The sequence below is a fragment of the Portunus trituberculatus genome, chromosome 35 (assembly GCF_017591435.1).
Source record: "Portunus trituberculatus isolate SZX2019 chromosome 35, ASM1759143v1, whole genome shotgun sequence".
Lineage (NCBI taxonomy): Eukaryota > Metazoa > Arthropoda > Malacostraca > Decapoda > Portunidae > Portunus > Portunus trituberculatus.
In genome coordinates, this window is record NC_059289.1 from 6,172,015 (window position 1) to 6,190,876 (window position 18,862).

An 18,862-nucleotide genomic window follows, 5' to 3' on the forward strand; every position below is an offset into this window, starting at 1 on the left:
GGGAAAGGCTGGCTGGGTGACCAGCAGACGACCGTGGTGGTGGTGAATTACATACACACACACACAAACAAACAAACACACACACACACACACACTCTCTCTCTCTCACCATGATTCTTGGGCATTTCTTTCATCTTTGTTTGAGTGTTCATCATTAACCAAAAAAAAAAAAAAAAAAGCTTGAAACTTTATTGTTATGATTTTTCATAATTAATTTCGTTATACGGAAATTTATGCAATATGGAGCTACTTGCTTTATTCTATTTGCAATTCTTCTTTGTATTTTTTATGTGCATCTGGTAAATTCTACAACTCCCTTCTTGATTCTGTTTTTCGACCTTCCTTTGAATTAGACTTTTCAAGAGATAAGTTTCAAGACATTTACCCTTTGGCTTTGGCTGACGCTTTTGTCTTTGCATGGGCCTGGCACCTCAGTGGGCCTTTTTATTGTAATTTTTTGTTGCCCTAATCGGCGCCCTTCCTAAATAGAAAAATATTACTAGGCGTTGCAGGATGAGTCTCCTATTCACTAACACTGATGCAAGAGTGAGAGGGATTTTCTTAGTCCTCTCTTATCGCAGCGAGATTGGAACTAAAGCAGGGCAAATGTCAGCAGTCATGAAATGCTGATCTCGCGTGACATTCATACCCGCCTCTCTGAGAAGTTTTAGGTGTCAGTAAGGTTAGATATTTCAGACGGTCAGTCACCAGGAATCGTACTCATGTTTTGGTGGTTCATAGAGCACAAGACTCGGATCAATGTGACCAAAAAAGTTTATGGCCCAGTTTCCCTCTCAGCCATCGTTGTGTCGCCTTGTAATGAAACTTGGTAAATATTGAGAAATGCGATCCGAGATTCTGTCTTTGTTTAAATTGGATAAAACAAAGATCTGAAGGTTCATAGTTATGTTCGAGACGACACGTGTTTGTGTCGAACAGACCACAGTGCCAGCAGTAACGGGTTTTCCCCAGTGTGTGCCAAGAGTGCCAAACAAGACAGACACGTGGCTTACTTTATTCTGGCAGCCGTGCCATGTCCTTCCTTACCGCTTACCACTTTTACCAATGTGAAGCGGACATCCTGAACCCATGAGGCGCATGGCCGTGCAGCGTCACATTTTTTTCTCTGGCAAAAAGTGATATGCCTACTGGGACCAAAGTAGGACAAGCAGACCTTTTGTCTTTGTTGTGTCAGTGTTGGTGCGCGGGCAAGTAGAACGTTGTGCCGGGGTCATGGCACTGTTGTTGTGACGGCAGCCGCCTCGAGAAAAGTGTGGGCCCCGCTGGGAGGTTCCAACACCTTAAACAGTTGACGCGGCGCTGCGATGCTCACAGGATAGCGGCTTGTGACGGAGGACTGGGTGGTGCGCCGTGTTCCTGCAACATTGTGAACCTGCAAAACTTATATTTGACCTATTAACACCACCTCTGAACTGGAAAATACAGGTGAGTCTTGAAATACGTGTTCATTTAAGCTACATCAGAAAGATGTACGTTTCGAAATCAAACACGTTTATATGTAGCTCACTCACTCGTAAAATTCGTTCCCACTCTCCTTTCCTTGGTTTCCTTTCTCGCCGAACTCGGTGTGCTTTTCGTTTTCACTCAAACTTTTACTTGTGTTACTATGACGTTGGAATTCTGCTTCACTTCAATCTTCCTCCACCTCGCTGACGACAAAGATGTCCACGTACGTCCGCGATCTGTTGGTGCGGTTCACGTGTAGAGACTGGTGTCATATGATCTCACTTTTGTCCTAAGTGTCAATCAATCTATCTATCATTCAATTAGGTATACGCACAAGAATCCGTTCCCTCTGGCCCCTAGTATGGAGTGTTTCTTAAGTTTGCTGGGCTACTGACATTCTAGACGTTTTATTTATCTCATAGCATTGAAACCGTTGAAAAATCAAATCTCTCTAACTGGAGGAGGAATGTAGACGTGTGTGAAGGAGGCTGCGGTGACGAGAGGTTATTTGGGGAAGGTTTGGAGTGACGAGGCAGGGAGAGGGAGAGGCACGAGGCAGTGATGCGAAGCCTAACGTGGTTTTGTAAGAGTTACCTGTCGAAACTTGCGTAATTGTTGTTTTTTTATACTTGTTGGGAAACAAGAGAGGGAAAGTGTAAGGTGACGAGAATTCATTTCAGAGTCGATAGATATATTTTGTATGCGTTGTTGTTGTTGTTGTTGTTGTTGTTGTTGTTGTTGTTGTTGTTGTTGCTCTTGCTGTTGCTGCTGCTATTTATGCTATTGTTGTGATTATTTCTATTGTTGTTGCTTCTTTCCCTTATAAGACTGACTTAGAAGGAAAATTAATAGACTAACGCTTTTGTTTTATTTTGATCATAACCACGGAAGAGCACGCAGTAATCATCACGCTCATCACTATAGTCTCGGTAACATATAACTTTTAGGCAACGTACATATTTCTGGGTTAAAATCTGATGAGTTTTTAGGGTTGATGTGGATGATTCATCTTTAACGGGGAAGGATTGCTGTTTTTAATCTACACTCGTAGGTTTTATAATGGAGCGAGGGTGTTGCTCTGAGGGGAGACACTAATTCTGCAATATCCTGTGTACCGTGTGGAAGTCAGACTCTTATTGGATGCGTGTGTATGTCTGAGCAAGATAATGGAGTGGCCTCGTTTTCTTAATCTTGAGGGCTTTTCTTCTCTATTTTGTTTTTGTTCTGTTTTGTTCAGTGATTGTTTACCTAACTGCATTTATAGGAAACGATATTTCACTTAAATTTCTGGTGCATATTCCGCACCCGATAAATCACGGTGATGATTTATTTTGTTTAACGTTCATAATATTGTTATTTCCTTTTCCTTCAACTCGACATTTGTATGCACCATAAATCCCACTGAACGTTCATTCCCACCTGGTTACACGTTGCCAAGTTTCCAAGGGTCATAGGCACACACCCTCGCCGGTGCCAGACTGCCAAATCACTTCCTCCTCCTTGATGTCTGGCTGCGCCTTGGTTACCTCGGGCAATCTTATGTCAAGAAGACTATCCCTCTTCCCTACCCCATCAAGCACTTCCACTGTACTAGCCGGAACCGACACGTGAACACCCGTCATTTCCTAGTGAACAAACGTGACGAAAGACCGGTACAACTGTTACCACACACACACACACGCGCGCGCGCGGGGATGCAGCTTGCCCATGTCTCGCTCCTCAACAAGGGCTGGTGACAAACTCAAGGTACTCACATAAATTCCATGTTTAACTTTTCCGATTATGGCTTTAAGTCGTTCCCTTCCGCGATACTGTGACGTCATCTCCGTTAGACATTAGTCGTGGCCAACCTTCACAGCTGAGGAGGGGTTGACCTTCAGGCCTCTCCACTCATCCACCCACCCACCCACCTACCTTACTTTCCCTTCCTCTTCCCATCCCTATCACGTATATGCTCCTCCTCCCCAACTCTCTATATTCTCAATCGCCGCACATTTCGCTCTCTGCATCTCTGTCTCGTCCAGCTATTCAATAACAGACTAACGAAGGACAAGTGAGAGACTACAGATGCTGAGCCATTCTTGTTTTTTTTTCCTTACCTTCTTCGTCACATGGATGCTGTAACATACTTGGTATCACTACTACTACTGCTACTACTACTACGAGTACTACTGCTGCTGCTGCTACTACTACTAGAGGGATAACATAAATAGAAACAACAGCAATGACAGAAGGAAGTCCTGCAGCCCTCCAAGTGAGCAAGGACTGCCGGCTGTCATATATACGGTGTGAGGATGGTGACGATAAGGTGTCGCATGGCTGCCGTGAATTGCTTCCCTGGAACGCGGACAAGGAAGTGTGTGGAGGTGGTCCGAGATTGGCACAGAAAATTCAGAGATGCTTGAATGCTGTGGTCATAAAGTTTCCTTAATTATTATGTCACGACAGTAAGATCGTTGGGTTGGAAGGATCTGAAGCAGCACAGTAGACTTAGAATTGTTGACAGACACTGCTGAGGACGAGGCAACAGTGGATACAGACTGAATCATTCTAGGATACACAGAAATTACCCCCTTGGCGCCATGTATTGGAATGACGCCAACATCTCACCGACAGTTTCCGAGAAGTGGCGTCGGTGCCATGCCTCGTCCCCTCCCGTACCGCGTTGGCGTACCGTTCCACCCCACCTGACGTCTCATCTGCCCCGTTGCCCCACAACAGTGTACAAGAGTCCCGCCGACACTCACTGAGAGTTAACCAGTGATCGCGTCTTTCAGCGGTGCATAAGTAACTGCGTCCTTCAGTGCCAGTTTGCTTCCGATTAAAAGAAAAGGTATATAAATAAATGTTAAGCACAAGAAAGGAAGGTTCATTGCTGAAGGTTTTATGAAGTGGTTGCATAATATCTTTGTTGTCAAATACTTGTGTGGTATAAGCCTTGTTTACTTATTCTTTTAAACGTACACACAAGGATGAATTTAGCAGTGTCAGCAAAGGTACAAAACTCAATACACACTCACTGGAGGCGAGACGGCAAGGTGTATGTTTGTTGTTTTGTCACGGAAGTGAAGGGCCACACACTATGCACAACACACTAACACGACATGGCACGCGAAGACACCAACCACCACCACTGCTACTACTACTACTACTACTACTACTACTACTACTACTACTACTACTATTGTTATGATTATAATAATAATAATAATAATTATTATTATTATTATTATTATTATTATTATTATTATTATTATTATTATTATTATTATTATTATTATTATTATTATTATTATTATTATTATTATTATCATTATTATTATTATTGTTATTAATATTATTGTAAGTAGTAGTAGTAGTAGTAGTAGTAGTAGTAGTATAAAAAATAGTAGTAGTAGTAGTAGTAGTAGTAGTAGTGGTATAGTAGTAGCAATAGTGGTAGTAGCAGTAGTAGTAGTAATAGAAATAGAAGCAGTAGTAGTAGTAGTAGTAGTAGTAGTAGCAGAAGTAGTAGTATGGTAGTAGCATTAGTGGTAGTAGTAGTAGTAGTAGTAGTAGTAGTAGTAGTAGTAGTAGTAGTAGTAGTAGGCCAGGTGTATAGTAGGTGACTAATGACTAATCATTGTTCTCGAACGTTCGCAACAGTACAGGATTATATATATGCCAGGTAACCATGAGAGAGAGAGAGAGAGAGAGAGAGAGAGAGAGAGAGAGAGCACAGAGCTTTCCATAAGGTAGAAAGTGTGTTCATGAGTGGCGTGGAGCGTGGGAGAAGCTAGGAGGCACAGAGGTGGCGGAGAGTGAGCGGGATCAAGGATGCTCCAATCAACGACAACCAAGGAATTATAAATCGCTCTTGTTTGATCCGCGAAGTCTTGTCATTAAATTCTACATCAGTGACGCCCTCGACCTGACCTACTTTTCCTATCGTCATGGAATTTGACTTTTGTATCTGATGTTGAGAAGACTATGTCCCATCATTGGAATAAGGGGAATTAGACAAAGAAATACGACGCAGCGGTGGGAGGGTCCAACTGATACAGAATCCATGACGCGGCAGCAAAATCCTCGGGAAACAGAGCGTGATGATCACCTCCCTTGGGATTACAAGTAGGAAAGTAAAACCTCACAGGACCTTTCTCCCCCTACTCCTCCCAATGTGTTAATGTTGGCAGCCTTCCTTTCCAATCCTGGGAAGACACTCTGCTATGCTGCTAACAATGAGGCCTAGCTACTGCGGACAGGTGCAGAAATAGATGACAGGGTACATAAATATTTACATTTCCTTTATTTTCTTGGCGTAGATAGCAGCGCAGTGTCAGTGTGTGTGGCCAAGTGAGGCATGTCGTGTTGTGGTGTGTGTGAATGGAGTACGGAGTGGATGAGTGACACACAGAGCCACTCACGCTACAGGACCAAGGAAGAAGGCAGCCACCTTGACTCGTGACCTGAATATTATCTATTATGTACTATTCTCGTAGCATATTTTTGCTCTCCCCTTATCGTGTGTTCTCCGTGTTCCCTTTGTCGTGAATTTCAATCACCGTTGATTCCTGGCAAGAGACGAAATCTTTTCACTCATTTACTCAAGCTTGAAGAAACTTTGCTTCTCTTGGTTATAGTATGAAAGTGAGAAACAGTTTTCAATTTACACACACACACACACACACACACACACACACACACACACACACACACACACACGTCTAAAAATAACTGTCCTTCGTACTACCAATATTTTCTTTATTATGCCATCTTAGTCTCCCTGTTTCTGCAAGCCTCAAAGTATCTTCAGAGTTTTCAATCCAACTGCTTCATGCCACTTGACGCCCCTCTGCTCTCCACGGTTTGTTGTTCATGTGTGAGCGTCTCCATCACGTAATTCACAATTGCAAGGATATTGTCTTTCAGATTTTATTCGGTAATTTCTGGAATACAGTCCAATATGATTGCTGAATATGATCGGAGCGAATGGCTTCCAGATATGATGCAATATATCGGTAGAGTGAGTATGGAATCAGTATAATGGGGTTAGCACGGGTCTGCTTGGCTGGGTGGATGTTGGTGGGTGTGAGTGAAGTGCTGTAGGATGTGTGCTGGATTGTGTGTTACCTTGCGGTGGGAAAAGTAATGGCAGTGTGACGTACACATTAAAAGTTGGCTTAACGCCTAGTGGGCCAATCAAAATCCACGTGTAGGCAGATAAATGTTGATGATGGGAGATGTTATCACGTGGCAGAGTACGTGTACTGGTGAATGGTGGCAATGTTAGCCGTTGGCGGATCGAGGTATGATAATGCGGGAGGGGTAGTGGCGTTGGTTACATAAATAGTTACAAAAGTATCTGTATCTTGATTGATTATCTTTATACCTGAGACTGGATATGTTTCTGCGTATCCAAACTTATCAAGTAGCTAAGTGTTTTGGTAGAGATAATTGTCAAGCAATCAAACGTACTGATGTATACTTTTTTTTTTTTCTATAAAACGTATTATGTTGACCGAGAGGTAAACTGCATTTTTCTGTGAAGCAATGAGGGTAATAAGAAAACCAGTGAGTCAAAGAGATGGGGAGGAGGAAAGTGTGGAGTGAAGAATGCTAGAACATGGTAGAAGCTTCCACGCTCCCAACCCTTTCGAGACAAAGCACTTGCATTATTACGTTGCAACACACGTACTTTTATATGGATGTGTGACGTATGTCTTGTTCCTTCATGCCTAAATACTTCACAAGTTACCTCAAAGGAACTTTTAGATGCATTGGAGCTGTCTGATAATAACATTTCTTTGGTGAGTGTTGCGTGGTTTTGTGACATGTTGGAGATATGGCACCGCAGCTTTAAATCCCAAGCGGTGATACAGCGGCACCATTGCTCTCAGCTGGAAGTGGACCAATAGGCGAGCGTGAGAGAGGTGCAAAGGACCAATGAGAGGCTGGTTGTGACGTCATTCCTGTAAACACGGAACAGCTGATGGTCCACGCTGGCTGTGATAAACAAAGCGACGCCAAGCGACGAAGGGTGAAGACGTGCCAGCAGGTGCTCTGGTTGGAAGGCTTTTTATTTCCAAGTCTCGCATTTGTAAACCTTACCTTGTACCTTCAAACAAGAGGTAAGATAATGGAGTTGCATTAGTATACTACGGAATGTCAAAAAATGCGTAGATAAGGTGGTTAAATATGGATAAGAATGCACATATCGATCGCCCAGGGTCACTGGCTCAAGGTTCCTAAAGAAACGACGTAGGGCTGGAGCCACAATTAATTGTGGTGGTTTAGGCAGCCAGTGGTTTACGATGCGTCGCCTTTGTGTTGTCAGGACTCAAGATATATATTGCTTTGATCGATTTACAGCACTTACAGTTACCCCAGCGTAAATGACGTATATTTTCTCCGTTTTCTCCATGAGGAAAGCATCGAAGCAGTATACTGACTGACTGTCTTAAGCCTCACCGCCGAAAGGTTGCATCTCTTCCTATCTTTTATCACTATTTTCATGCCAACTGTTCTCTTGCCGCCTCGCAACACAAGACTTTCTTCTTCTCATCCCTATTCTGTTCAACCCTCTAATACAAGAGTTAAACAGTACTCTCAGTCATTCATACTTTTCATTGGCAAACTCTGGAACTCCCTGCCTGCTTCTGTATTTCCATCATCCTACGACTTAACTTCTTTTAAGAGAGATGTGTCAAGACATTTGTCCCACTCTTTTCACTAATTCTTTCTAATCTTTTAAGGAGACTGCAATTCCAGTGGGCCTTTTTTTCTAATCTCTTCCTATCTTTTATCACTATTTTCATGCCAACTGTTCTCTTGCCGCCTCGCAACACAAGACTTTCTTCTTCTCATCCCTATTCTGTTCAACCCTCTAATACAAGAGTTAAACAGTACTCTCAGTCATTCATACTTTTCATTGGCAAACTCTGGAACTCCTGCCTGCTTCTGTATTTCCATCATCCTACGACTTAACTTCTTTTAAGAGAGATGTGTCAAGACATTTGTCCCTCTTTTCACTAATTCTTTCTAATCTTTTAAGGAGACTGCAATTCCAGTGGGCCTTTTTTTCTAATCTCTTCCTATCTTTTATCACTATTTTCATGCCAACTGTTCTCTTGCCCGCAACACAAGACTTTCTTCTTCTCATCCCTATTCTGTTCAACCCTCTAATACAAGAGTTAAACAGTACTCTCAGTCATTCATACTTTTCATTGGCAAACTCTGGAACTCCCTGCCTGCTTCTGTATTTCCATCATCCTACGACTTAACTTCTTTTAAGAGATGTGTCAAGACATTTGTCCCTCTTTTCACTAATTCTTTCTAATCTTTTAAGGAGACTGCAATTCCAGTGGGCCTTTTTTTCTAATCTCTTCCTATCTTTTATCACTATTTTCATGCCAACTGTTCTCTTGCCGCCTCGCAACACAAGACTTTCTTCTTCTCATCCCTATTCTGTTCAACCCTCTAATACAAGAGTTAAACAGTACTCTCAGTCATTCATACTTTTCATTGGCAAACTCTGGAACTCCCTGCCTGCTTCTGTATTTCCATCATCCTACGACTTAACTTCTTTTAAGAGAGATGTGTCAAGACATTTGTCCCACTCTTTTCACTAATTCTTTCTAATCTTTTAAGGAGACTGCAATTCCAGTGGGCCTTTTTTTCTAATCTCTTCCTATCTTTTATCACTATTTTCATGCCAACTGTTCTCTTGCCGCCGCAACACAAGACTTTCTTCTTCTCATCCCTATTCTGTTCAACCCTCTAATACAAGAGTTAAACAGTACTCTCAGTCATTCATACTTTTCATTGGCAAACTCTGGAACTCCCTGCCTGCTTCTGTATTTCCATCATCCTACGACTTAACTTCTTTTAAGAGAGATGTGTCAAGACATTTGTCCCACTCTTTTCACTAATTCTTTCTAATCTTTTAAGGAGACTGCAATTCCAGTGGGCCTTTTTTTCTAATATAGTTTTTTTTGCTCTTGGCAGTTCTTCCTCTTACATAAAAAAAATATAATATTTAGGTAATGTTACCATTTTTGGGACATTTTGTTTAGAATTGTATCAGCTACATTTGTTTGCAAATATTGTTGATTTTAAGAATAAAACTACTTAACTTTATCTTTACAGCATTGACAAGCAAATAATGTCATAGCTAAGGAGGAGAGCGGTCCGTCCCAGTCGGCACTTTTGGTCCATTGTATAAATGACTAATATAATTGATGTTAATTAGTGTCTCTCAGGTGTCAGTTTTACGTTATTAAGCCTGTGCATGCTATTGATAACTGTGCCTATGGCTAGATATTTCCTTGTAAAGTATTGAACTAAATTTCAATCACATCACAACAGTGCTCATGTTTATATTTGATGTACTGTCTCTTAACTCTTGCTGATATTCTTGTATTTAATTTCAGATATATTGATTACACCTCAATAGAGAAAGCACAGAATGGGGAGTACCGAAGAAATAACCAAAGGACACACTGTGAAAAAAAAAATGGCCTTGGGAGAAGAGGAGAACTCTAACTCATCAAAATCTAAGCCTCTCTCTGGGGAAACCACTCCTGACCCTCTGGAGCATGGCATTGACGATGACCTGAAGCCTCTCTCCGGGACAGAGACAAAGTCCAGTGGAAGTGATACAGAAAGTGAAATTGAGACTTGCAGTAAACAAAGTGATGAACCTCAAGGAATACCAGTTCAAGGTGCAAGGGCACGTATTAATAGTGAAAGCTCGTCAGAAAATGGTAAAAGGTAAGGCAATGAATGGAGTAGTGTTATCAGTTATTTGGTAGGATTTCCATTGTTAATGAAGAGATCCAATTATAATTAAGTGATGGAAAAGAAAAAGAGGTCTGTCATGATTTCTATTAACACCTCATCCTTAAGCAAGAATTTAGATTAGATGGTGATGTAACTCTTTTTACCATTTCTTGAAAGAACCTGTATATTGTACAGGATAAACATGCACTTAAATATTTTTACCTTCTCAAAGATGATGGTATAATTGCAAGTGATAACAGCCTTGTGTTTTGATCAGGCAGCAGATGTGCATCACTTTTATGACAAGCGAACATTCCACTGAGTCATGTTTCTTTCATTAGTTATAATGAAAAGTATTCCATCCAATTATCCAGACACCTATCTCTGCCTTTGACTATTACATCTGGTCTTGCTAATATATATATATATATATATATATATATATATATATATATATATATATATATATATATATATATATATATATATGGTAAATCTTACCAATAGCACTTCCTTATATATTCTTATGTCATCCCTCCCCAGTCCCAGCAAGCTTGGGGGCCTGTGGGGATTCGGGGGTTTTAGGGGGGGGGCATATTTGAATGATATATGGACTTTGAAAAATATAGGGAAATTTCTCCAAATGTTGGAAAATATCCCTAAATATAGGAAAGTTTTACATACTCTCACCCTGTAGGACACTAACCTAACCCTAACATAAACCTAACCTAACCTAGCTGGGGGGGGTGCAGCCCCCTTACAACACTAACCTAACCCTAACATAAACCTAACTTAACCTAGCAGGAGGGGCTGCCCCCCCCCAGACCCCCCTACAATCTAACATAAACCTAACCTAACCTATACTAGCCAGGGGTGGCTGCCCCCCCCCCTTGAACATAAACCTAACCTACCATATCCTTGCTTTGGAGCAGCTTTCCTCCCCCCACACCGGTTCTCTTATAGCAACCTTTACAACTAATGTCACTGGTGGCCATGGCTGAACTGCGCACACAGATGTCTTGGTGCACCTGTCTGCCCAGCTGTGCCCCGCCTATGAATACATATAGCAAATTCCCATTGGCGCAGCTCGTGGTGTTAAGAGGTGGTGGCACGTCATTAGACAAAAGAACTATTGACACAATATGAATCCTATTCAGCAGTTACCCACAAACCCCAGCTATAAACAAATGCAAGTCAGTGTACTGCTCATTTCCGAGTGTGATGGAGCTCCGTGGCTCGCCGCAGCTTGCTGGACTCAGAGAAAACTCGCCAAACACCGCACATTTGAAGGCTTGTGTGCGACACACTAAGGCCGTCCCCCAAATAAAACCACAAGAAACGTATTGTGCATTAAGTACTTTATCACTAAATGTGACTATTTTACTGCTTCGTTTGGAGGTCCTATTGGTAAGATTATCCATATATATATATGTAATTCTTTTATAATTCAATATTTATAAGCTGGTAAACACCTGATGAGAGTTTAGGATTATTGGATTCTGATTTGACCAGAAAGCCAACAAATCTGACATCTTGTGCATCTTGTGGTGATATATCTTGCCTGAAAAGTCTTGAATTATCTGCACCACACTGTACATAAGCTAAGTAGATTTTATCTTCATATAAATTACTGTATGTAGCTATTTTGTAAATTTAATGTGCCATTTTCTTTACTTCATTAGGCAGCGAACCATAAGTGATTCTTCTCCAGTCCAAAATTTTCTGTTTCCTGGAGTGGCAGCGTCTCCACCAAAGTTTATGTCCTTAGAAGAAGTTATGAAAGCAGCAAAGGGTGTCAGTAATATGGTCCTTGCTCATGAAATAGCAGTTGACAAAAACTTCAAGCTGGAAAAGTTTGATCCCCCAGACAATAGCATTGAAAAGCAGGTGAGACATTGCGTGAGTTCACATTGTATACAAATAGATTGGGCTAAAGATTATTTAAAACTTTGTTACCAATACCTATTAACTGTAGTGTATGCATTGTAATACTTGGAAAAACATCAATCTTTCCATGAAGGAAGCCCCACTCACCTGACATTGAATAAGTGTGAGATGTAAGGTTAAGGGTTGTGACAGTGCTCTTCAACAAGAGTAGAAAATTAAGTCTACTAAGAGTTATTCTATTTAATCTATGTTTGATTCTTAGGTAAGAGATGTTATGCATAAAGCCTTTTGGGACCACCTAGCACAAGAGCTGGCTCAAGATCCCCCCACCTATGACCAAGCATTTGTTTTATTACAAGAGGTCAGGGACAACCTGCTTGACATCACTCTTCCGCAACACAACAAGCTGCGACAAGAGATTTCAGAAACATTGGATGTGGACCTTATTAAACAGCAAACTGAGCATGGTCTGTTGGATTTTTCCCAGTAAGTGTCTTATTTTCATACTCAAAACTAATTCCACCTATTATTTGGACTACTTTTTTCCATACAGAATGCTGCAAGACTCAAAGATATCTATTTATTGAGTTTTAGTATTTCCATCATACCAAACTAATTTTTATGTAATCTTTACAAAGTAGATGGTTATTGAAAAAAATAGAGAAAATTATTAGGAGTATTTTCCTTATTTCTCAGATATTCTCAGTATGTCCTGTCTATAATGGCCCGCCTCTGTGCCCCGGTGCGGGATGAGACAGTCCGGAACCTGATGAAGGAGAGTGATGTTCTGTCGGTTTTCCGAGGAGTGATGGAGACTCTGGATCTGATGCGCCTGGACATGGCAAACTTCACCATTCAGCAGATTAGGCCACACATTGTTGCTCAGGTTATTACTTCATTTCAATGTGTAAACAAAATTAAAGTCTTTGTGTAGGTTATACAATAATATAGAATACTTTATGTAAAATTACTTAGTAACAGATGTAATGGTATAAGTTGTAGTGAGAATGGACATAACATGATGCTCTGCTCAGCACAGCAAAGACGTTATGATGTATTGTACTACATGGTCAATACTGATATTCTTTATACTATTATGAAATGATGGTAGTGTCAAATTGAAATATCATGCATGTTACTGCACCTAATAATGAGAAACTTGTGATGCTGATAGGTATTGATAATTTCAGAGTGTTACATATGAGAAAAAGAAGTTTGCAGAGTATTTGAAGACACAAAATGATGGTTTGGAGCTGACCAGAGCATGGCTGCTGAGTCATGTTAAGCCAGAAGATTTGACAGTACCTGATGACTTAGAAATAAGAGGAGTTGTGAATTCAGTCATAAACCGAGCTTATATGGAGCTCCTCTCCTGGCCTGATGAAAAAATGTTTCCCGAGGTGAGTTATTCTGTTGACAGGGAAGGTGCAGCCTGCATACATCAGCTATTAGTTTTTAGCCTTTTCAATCCAGTAGATTTGTATTTTGTCAGCTTTGCAGGAAGCCAATTGTAATACAAACAGTAATGGACATTTGTACATGAAATGATCTGTGATACTGATAGTCTGGGTGATGCTAATATATCTCTATAGACAGTATAAAAAACACATCTAAGGAAAGGCAAAATATTTTATATCTGAGTGAAACCTTACTCACTAACAAGGCTACATTTAGTAAAGAAAAGAGAGATGAAGGTGGGAATATATTGAGTACTTAACAGATATTCATGATTATTTTCAGACTGTGGTGCTAGATGGAAGTAGAATTCTGGAGCTAAGAGACCGTCTAAGCCAAGTTTGCATCTTGGGGTCTGTGCTTCTTGTGACACTCACAGCTGTTGGCCCAATGATTACACAACCTGACGCCTTTAAGTTGAAGTTAAAGCGTAACTTGTGTATCATCTTAGATCCAGCACTATCAGATAGGTGAGTTTTACTTTGCTGTATAGGGTTAAGCAAGAATTTTGGAAGGTATGTATGACAAGAGATTATCAGTATGTAATTGAAAAAGTGTGATTTGATGCTAAGTGTTTATAGCTCTATTCTTTTGGTTCAAAAAGCATTGAATGGATGTATCAGCTTTTTATCATTTCTTTTTAATGATTATAATGAAATGGATGTTGCATCACTTCATCACTTCACTGTACCTTTTTATGACCTCAATTTACAGTGAAACATTGGCTCTGATGGACAATTTAGCAGAGCAAATTATAAAGGAGGTAGAAGATCATCTTTCAGAGAATGAGAAACCTCAGCTCCCTCAGTCAGCTAAGAATGCCTTGAAAGCACAGGTGTTGGAAATCAAGAATCCAGAGCATCGCATTAGATCTCTTATATGTGAGTATTTTTGTTTCATTGTGGTTTGTAACTAGAACCATTGTTATGTATTGATTTCAGATATGGGGATTTCTGACATCTTTTTAAATATGTATAAGATTGTCTGTTCTTTGTATAATTGGAATTAGTTAAGTATAAAGTAATTGTAACATTTCTCATTCAGCTAAACGATCCGTGGAGTTCATTGCCACTCTGTTGGGCTCAACTACTACAAGTCCAGTGCAGATACCACCTGGCCTCTCCACCCTCCAGGAAGAATTGGCTCACATCTGTGGTACTTTCTTGCGTCTTGTGGCTCACAACAGATCTGTGTTTGGGGAGTATTATGTTGATATTTTGACTGATCACATCAAAACTGAAAGACAAAAAAAGCAAAGGGAAGAAAAAAAAGAAGAAAGTCCTAAAGAAAATGCTGTTGCTTGTACATCAAGTGATTGAATCAGTTATTTGAGCTAGAATTAATAACTGTAAATGTTTATATGACTAGAGCCTTAGTGAGTACATGGCTTTCTTAACTTTGTTAGATTATTTGGTGCTTGTACTTATTTAACAATAACTCTTTCCCTTTGAGGCAGACAAATATTTAAGTACTGATATAAGATGCATTGGCATATATTGTACTGTGTATCAATGTTGATTATATCTTAATAATCATCTACTTATCCTGATATGCTTCTATCTTGATATTGGCACAGTGATATAGGTTGTCAGCACTGAATGCATATATGAAGTATTTTTGTCATTTAAAACCTGTGCATTTATGGAATTTTGTAAAAAATGTACCATATCACATAGAATAACAGAATCACACTGTTAATGTGACCAACACACACACACACACACACACACACACACACACACACACACACACACACACACACACACACACACACACACACACACACACACACACACACACACACACACACACTATCTTGAATTAATTTGCTGATGTCATTCAACACCTAGAGCAGGGGTTCTCAACCTGGGGTTTGCAAACCCCCAGGAGTTCACAAGCAGATTTCCAGAGATACTTAGATGGCTGATCTAATAATATTCTTTGCAGTACCATTGCATATTGAGTTAGTGTCAGTCATTAAATTAACATTCTGTAAGATTTTCAGGGGTACTTAGATGGCTGAACCAATAATATCCTTTGCAGTACCATGGCATATTGAATTAGTAACTGAAATAACATTCTGTTTGATGTCATATTACTGGTGGTTTGGGTAGATGATCTAATAACTAACTCATGGGGTTCTTAATAAGATGAAAAAGTTGAGAACCCTGATCTAGAGTCACACTGACTGTTGAAATATTAGCAATATCTGGATAACTAAGTAAGAGCAACATTATACTCTTTTCAAGAGTTATATGTGATCCATGGAACAATATCTCTTATTGTAGTAAAGAGTAAGTCCATTAACATTCTGCTATGATATAATGTTATCTCAATTACAAAAGGTTGTGTTGCATTGAATGTAATGAACAAGAGTACAGTGTAGTATTAGGTGCCCTTGTAATAGTTATTGTTATTGAACATTATCCAGATTATGTACATTGTTCCTTTAGTCTGTGAATGAGTAAAAGATTTCCTGTATCACTGAATGGAGAGATGACAAACCAAAATGGTTGATTTTTATATGTCTGAATTTTTTTTTTTAATATTTTTATAGTATGACCATATTTCATAATAACAAAATCATAATAGTCATTTCAGTGTTTTGTGCTATATACCAAGGAGTCACAAGCTCATAGCCCATTATGTGAAAAGAAGTGATATATTAAGCTTTTTTATAAATATATTTTTAGTAAATATTGTTATTCCTAAAGGTGTGTAAGTGCATGTTATGTAACCTGTACCTCCATGATACCTATGGTTCCTTGTTGGTATGCTAGCTTATTATATTGAATGCAAAGTTAAGGCTGTGTTGAAACATGAATGGCTGGGTGAATATTAACAATGCTTGATAACGCATTATGCAGATGTTACATCACAAAACACGTGCACTCATACAAAGTCATGAATTAAAGAAGCATATTGTTGCTACAAAAGCAGGTTTCCATACAAAAAGGGAGCTGTTCCATAAGGAGATACAGTGAAAATTGTCTATTGCTAGTAATGGAGAGAAAAGTATAAGTGAATGTTTTATTATGTCAAAGGAGCTAAGTTGAATGGAACATCTGGGCAAAGAACTCTTAATTGAGGATGGTAGTAAAACAAGAGGAGAGTACAAAATGCTAATATAAAGCACTAGATATGTAATAAATGCAGAAGTTTTTTTACAAACCCAACCAATAATTAAATAGACATGGTTTCTTGCCAACACAGAATATCTTTTATATATATATATATATATATATATATATATATATATATATATATATATATATATATATATATATATATATATATATATATATATATATATAAAATGTACAGGGTAGTGATGGTATGACCTTTTATACTGTTTCAAGGAAACCCCCAAAAGTTACTCAAGTATGATTGTTCAACAAGATTAACTTGAAAGGTAGTATCTTGTTTGAATTATTATCAAACTAGTGTGTCACATTATTGCATCAACTGTTATGCATTCATATTAAACTAACTCTTCAGGAAGTGAAGCAAGTATTGATTGGCTACATAAATGGCTCTTCAGTAACATGGCTAGATTTTATGAGTGTATGACCATTCATGATTAGCATTTAGCAGTAAATTACTGTGTATTAGGTTGGAAGATATATTTGCTTGACTGCATGTGTGACTGGGTTGCATGTTTGTCCCTTAGAAGCTTTGGAGTGGCTACATTACTCTGATATCTCAGTTTTGTCAAAAAATATGTAGGCATAACCAACAACATTGTGTGGGATGTCAGTAACTTACATGTGTGAATGGTCATGTGGTCCACTTCACTGGGCATGTTTCTCCTCTGACAGTTGCTATGAATTATCTTGAATGTGATTTCCCTGCTATATTAAGTGCAGGAGATAGAGTAAGGTAAAAGCTGTGTGGAAATTCTAGTTTCATTCCAATTAAGGAAACACTTATACATCGACTGTTTGGGACTTTAGGGAATCATATTATGATTGATTATTGTTTTGCATACAAATAATGTGGTACTGGGAATTAATGAGGTCTCCCTCTATCTTGAGGTGTAGTGTCTTTGTTTAAAAAACACTTAGTCATATTCCACTGGTTTTTTTTTATTATGTATGTGTTAAGTAATGAATGAGTATGTAGTTATGGTTCGTTCCATTCTTGTGTAGAAAAGTTTTTAAGCAACTAACATTTGTGTCTTTCATTTGCACTGATACCATCCATTTTAACACATTCACTGATATGAAGTAACTATATGTACATTATAAATTGTTGCATCTGTGAAATCCTAGCAGAGATGTAAACCTATTAGTTGTGTCCTCTGTAGAAAAATCCTGGTGTTATAGTGATTTTATTTATTACATATCAAGAATGTGAATCAGTGCATTATCTTTATATTAAAGAAGTTTTGTGCTGATGTAATGAAACATTTCAATAAGTGAAAGTTTTTGTGTAGAAAATATCAGTGGCCACTAATGCATCATTGTGTTGTCAAAATATTAAAGGGTATATAACTTTTATTGCCAAGAGTGCCTATGACTGGCATTTATTTACATGTAAGGCATATATATGATGGTAGAGTTCTTATGTTTGTTTGTACTGTACTGCATGCTTTGTTACAATGACCCAAGGAGAGTTATTTTGGTACTTTATTAATCTGTATTACAGTTATGCAAAAGTTGCATGATTTTCAGCAACATGTGGCATATGCTCTCCCATTCAATTATGGTAACATGAGAATGATAATATTTGCTGTTCTTGATCATCCAGACCTTAAAATCAAGCATTTTGATATGTGATGATTCCCTATTGTATGTTGGAGCTATATAAGTTTAAGCATTATGTTTAAACTATTATTGCTCTTAATGGTTCAGTGTGTAATATAAAAGTCATAATGATACATCATAAACTATTTTTAGGGAACTAATAGCAGTCATAGAAAATGATGTTCAACAAATCATGTCATATATACATAGGTATTTACTTTTCAGTAAATTAGATTTTCTGTCCTAGTTTTTTTTTTTTTTTTTTTTTTTTTGTCATTGTGTATAAAGAAAAACAATCTTGAAAAAAAAATGTGCAATAATTCTCAAGTCTGGACATGTAAATTTAGGGAGGAGACTAACCATTGTTTACTGTTTCTTATTAAAAGTTGCTACCATGTTCTCTTCCTACCTAGCTTGTTCATTGTTTTTAATGTATTGGTAAAATACATATGTTAAAAGAAGAAAAAGTTGTTTACTCTTTTCCATGTTAAACCAATTAGATACATATACTATAGAAAAACATTAAGAATTCAAATATGCTTTCATAC

The 18,862-nt window shown here is 38.7% G+C and overlaps 1 protein-coding gene across 2 annotated transcripts; it reads left to right on the top strand.

The window, feature by feature from the left end:
• Window positions 1-865: 865 nt before the first annotated feature.
• Window positions 866-18,781, top strand: LOC123512942 (T-complex protein 11-like protein 1). Of its 2 annotated transcripts, none has more exons than XM_045269645.1 (9): window positions 866-1,446; window positions 9,879-10,218; window positions 11,910-12,114; window positions 12,377-12,600; window positions 12,811-13,000; window positions 13,305-13,514; window positions 13,855-14,039; window positions 14,284-14,450; window positions 14,614-18,781. In XM_045269645.1, exons 2-9 carry the CDS (start codon window positions 9,914-9,916, stop codon window positions 14,886-14,888), a joined length of 1,761 nt encoding a protein of 586 aa, XP_045125580.1. In that variant the 5' UTR covers window positions 866-1,446; window positions 9,879-9,913; the 3' UTR covers window positions 14,889-18,781. The 2 variants fall into 2 exon arrangements, with proteins under 2 accessions (XP_045125580.1, XP_045125579.1); XM_045269644.1 differs by lacking the exon at window positions 866-1,446 and adding an exon at window positions 7,434-7,577.
• The last annotated feature ends 81 nt before the right edge of the window (window positions 18,782-18,862 follow it).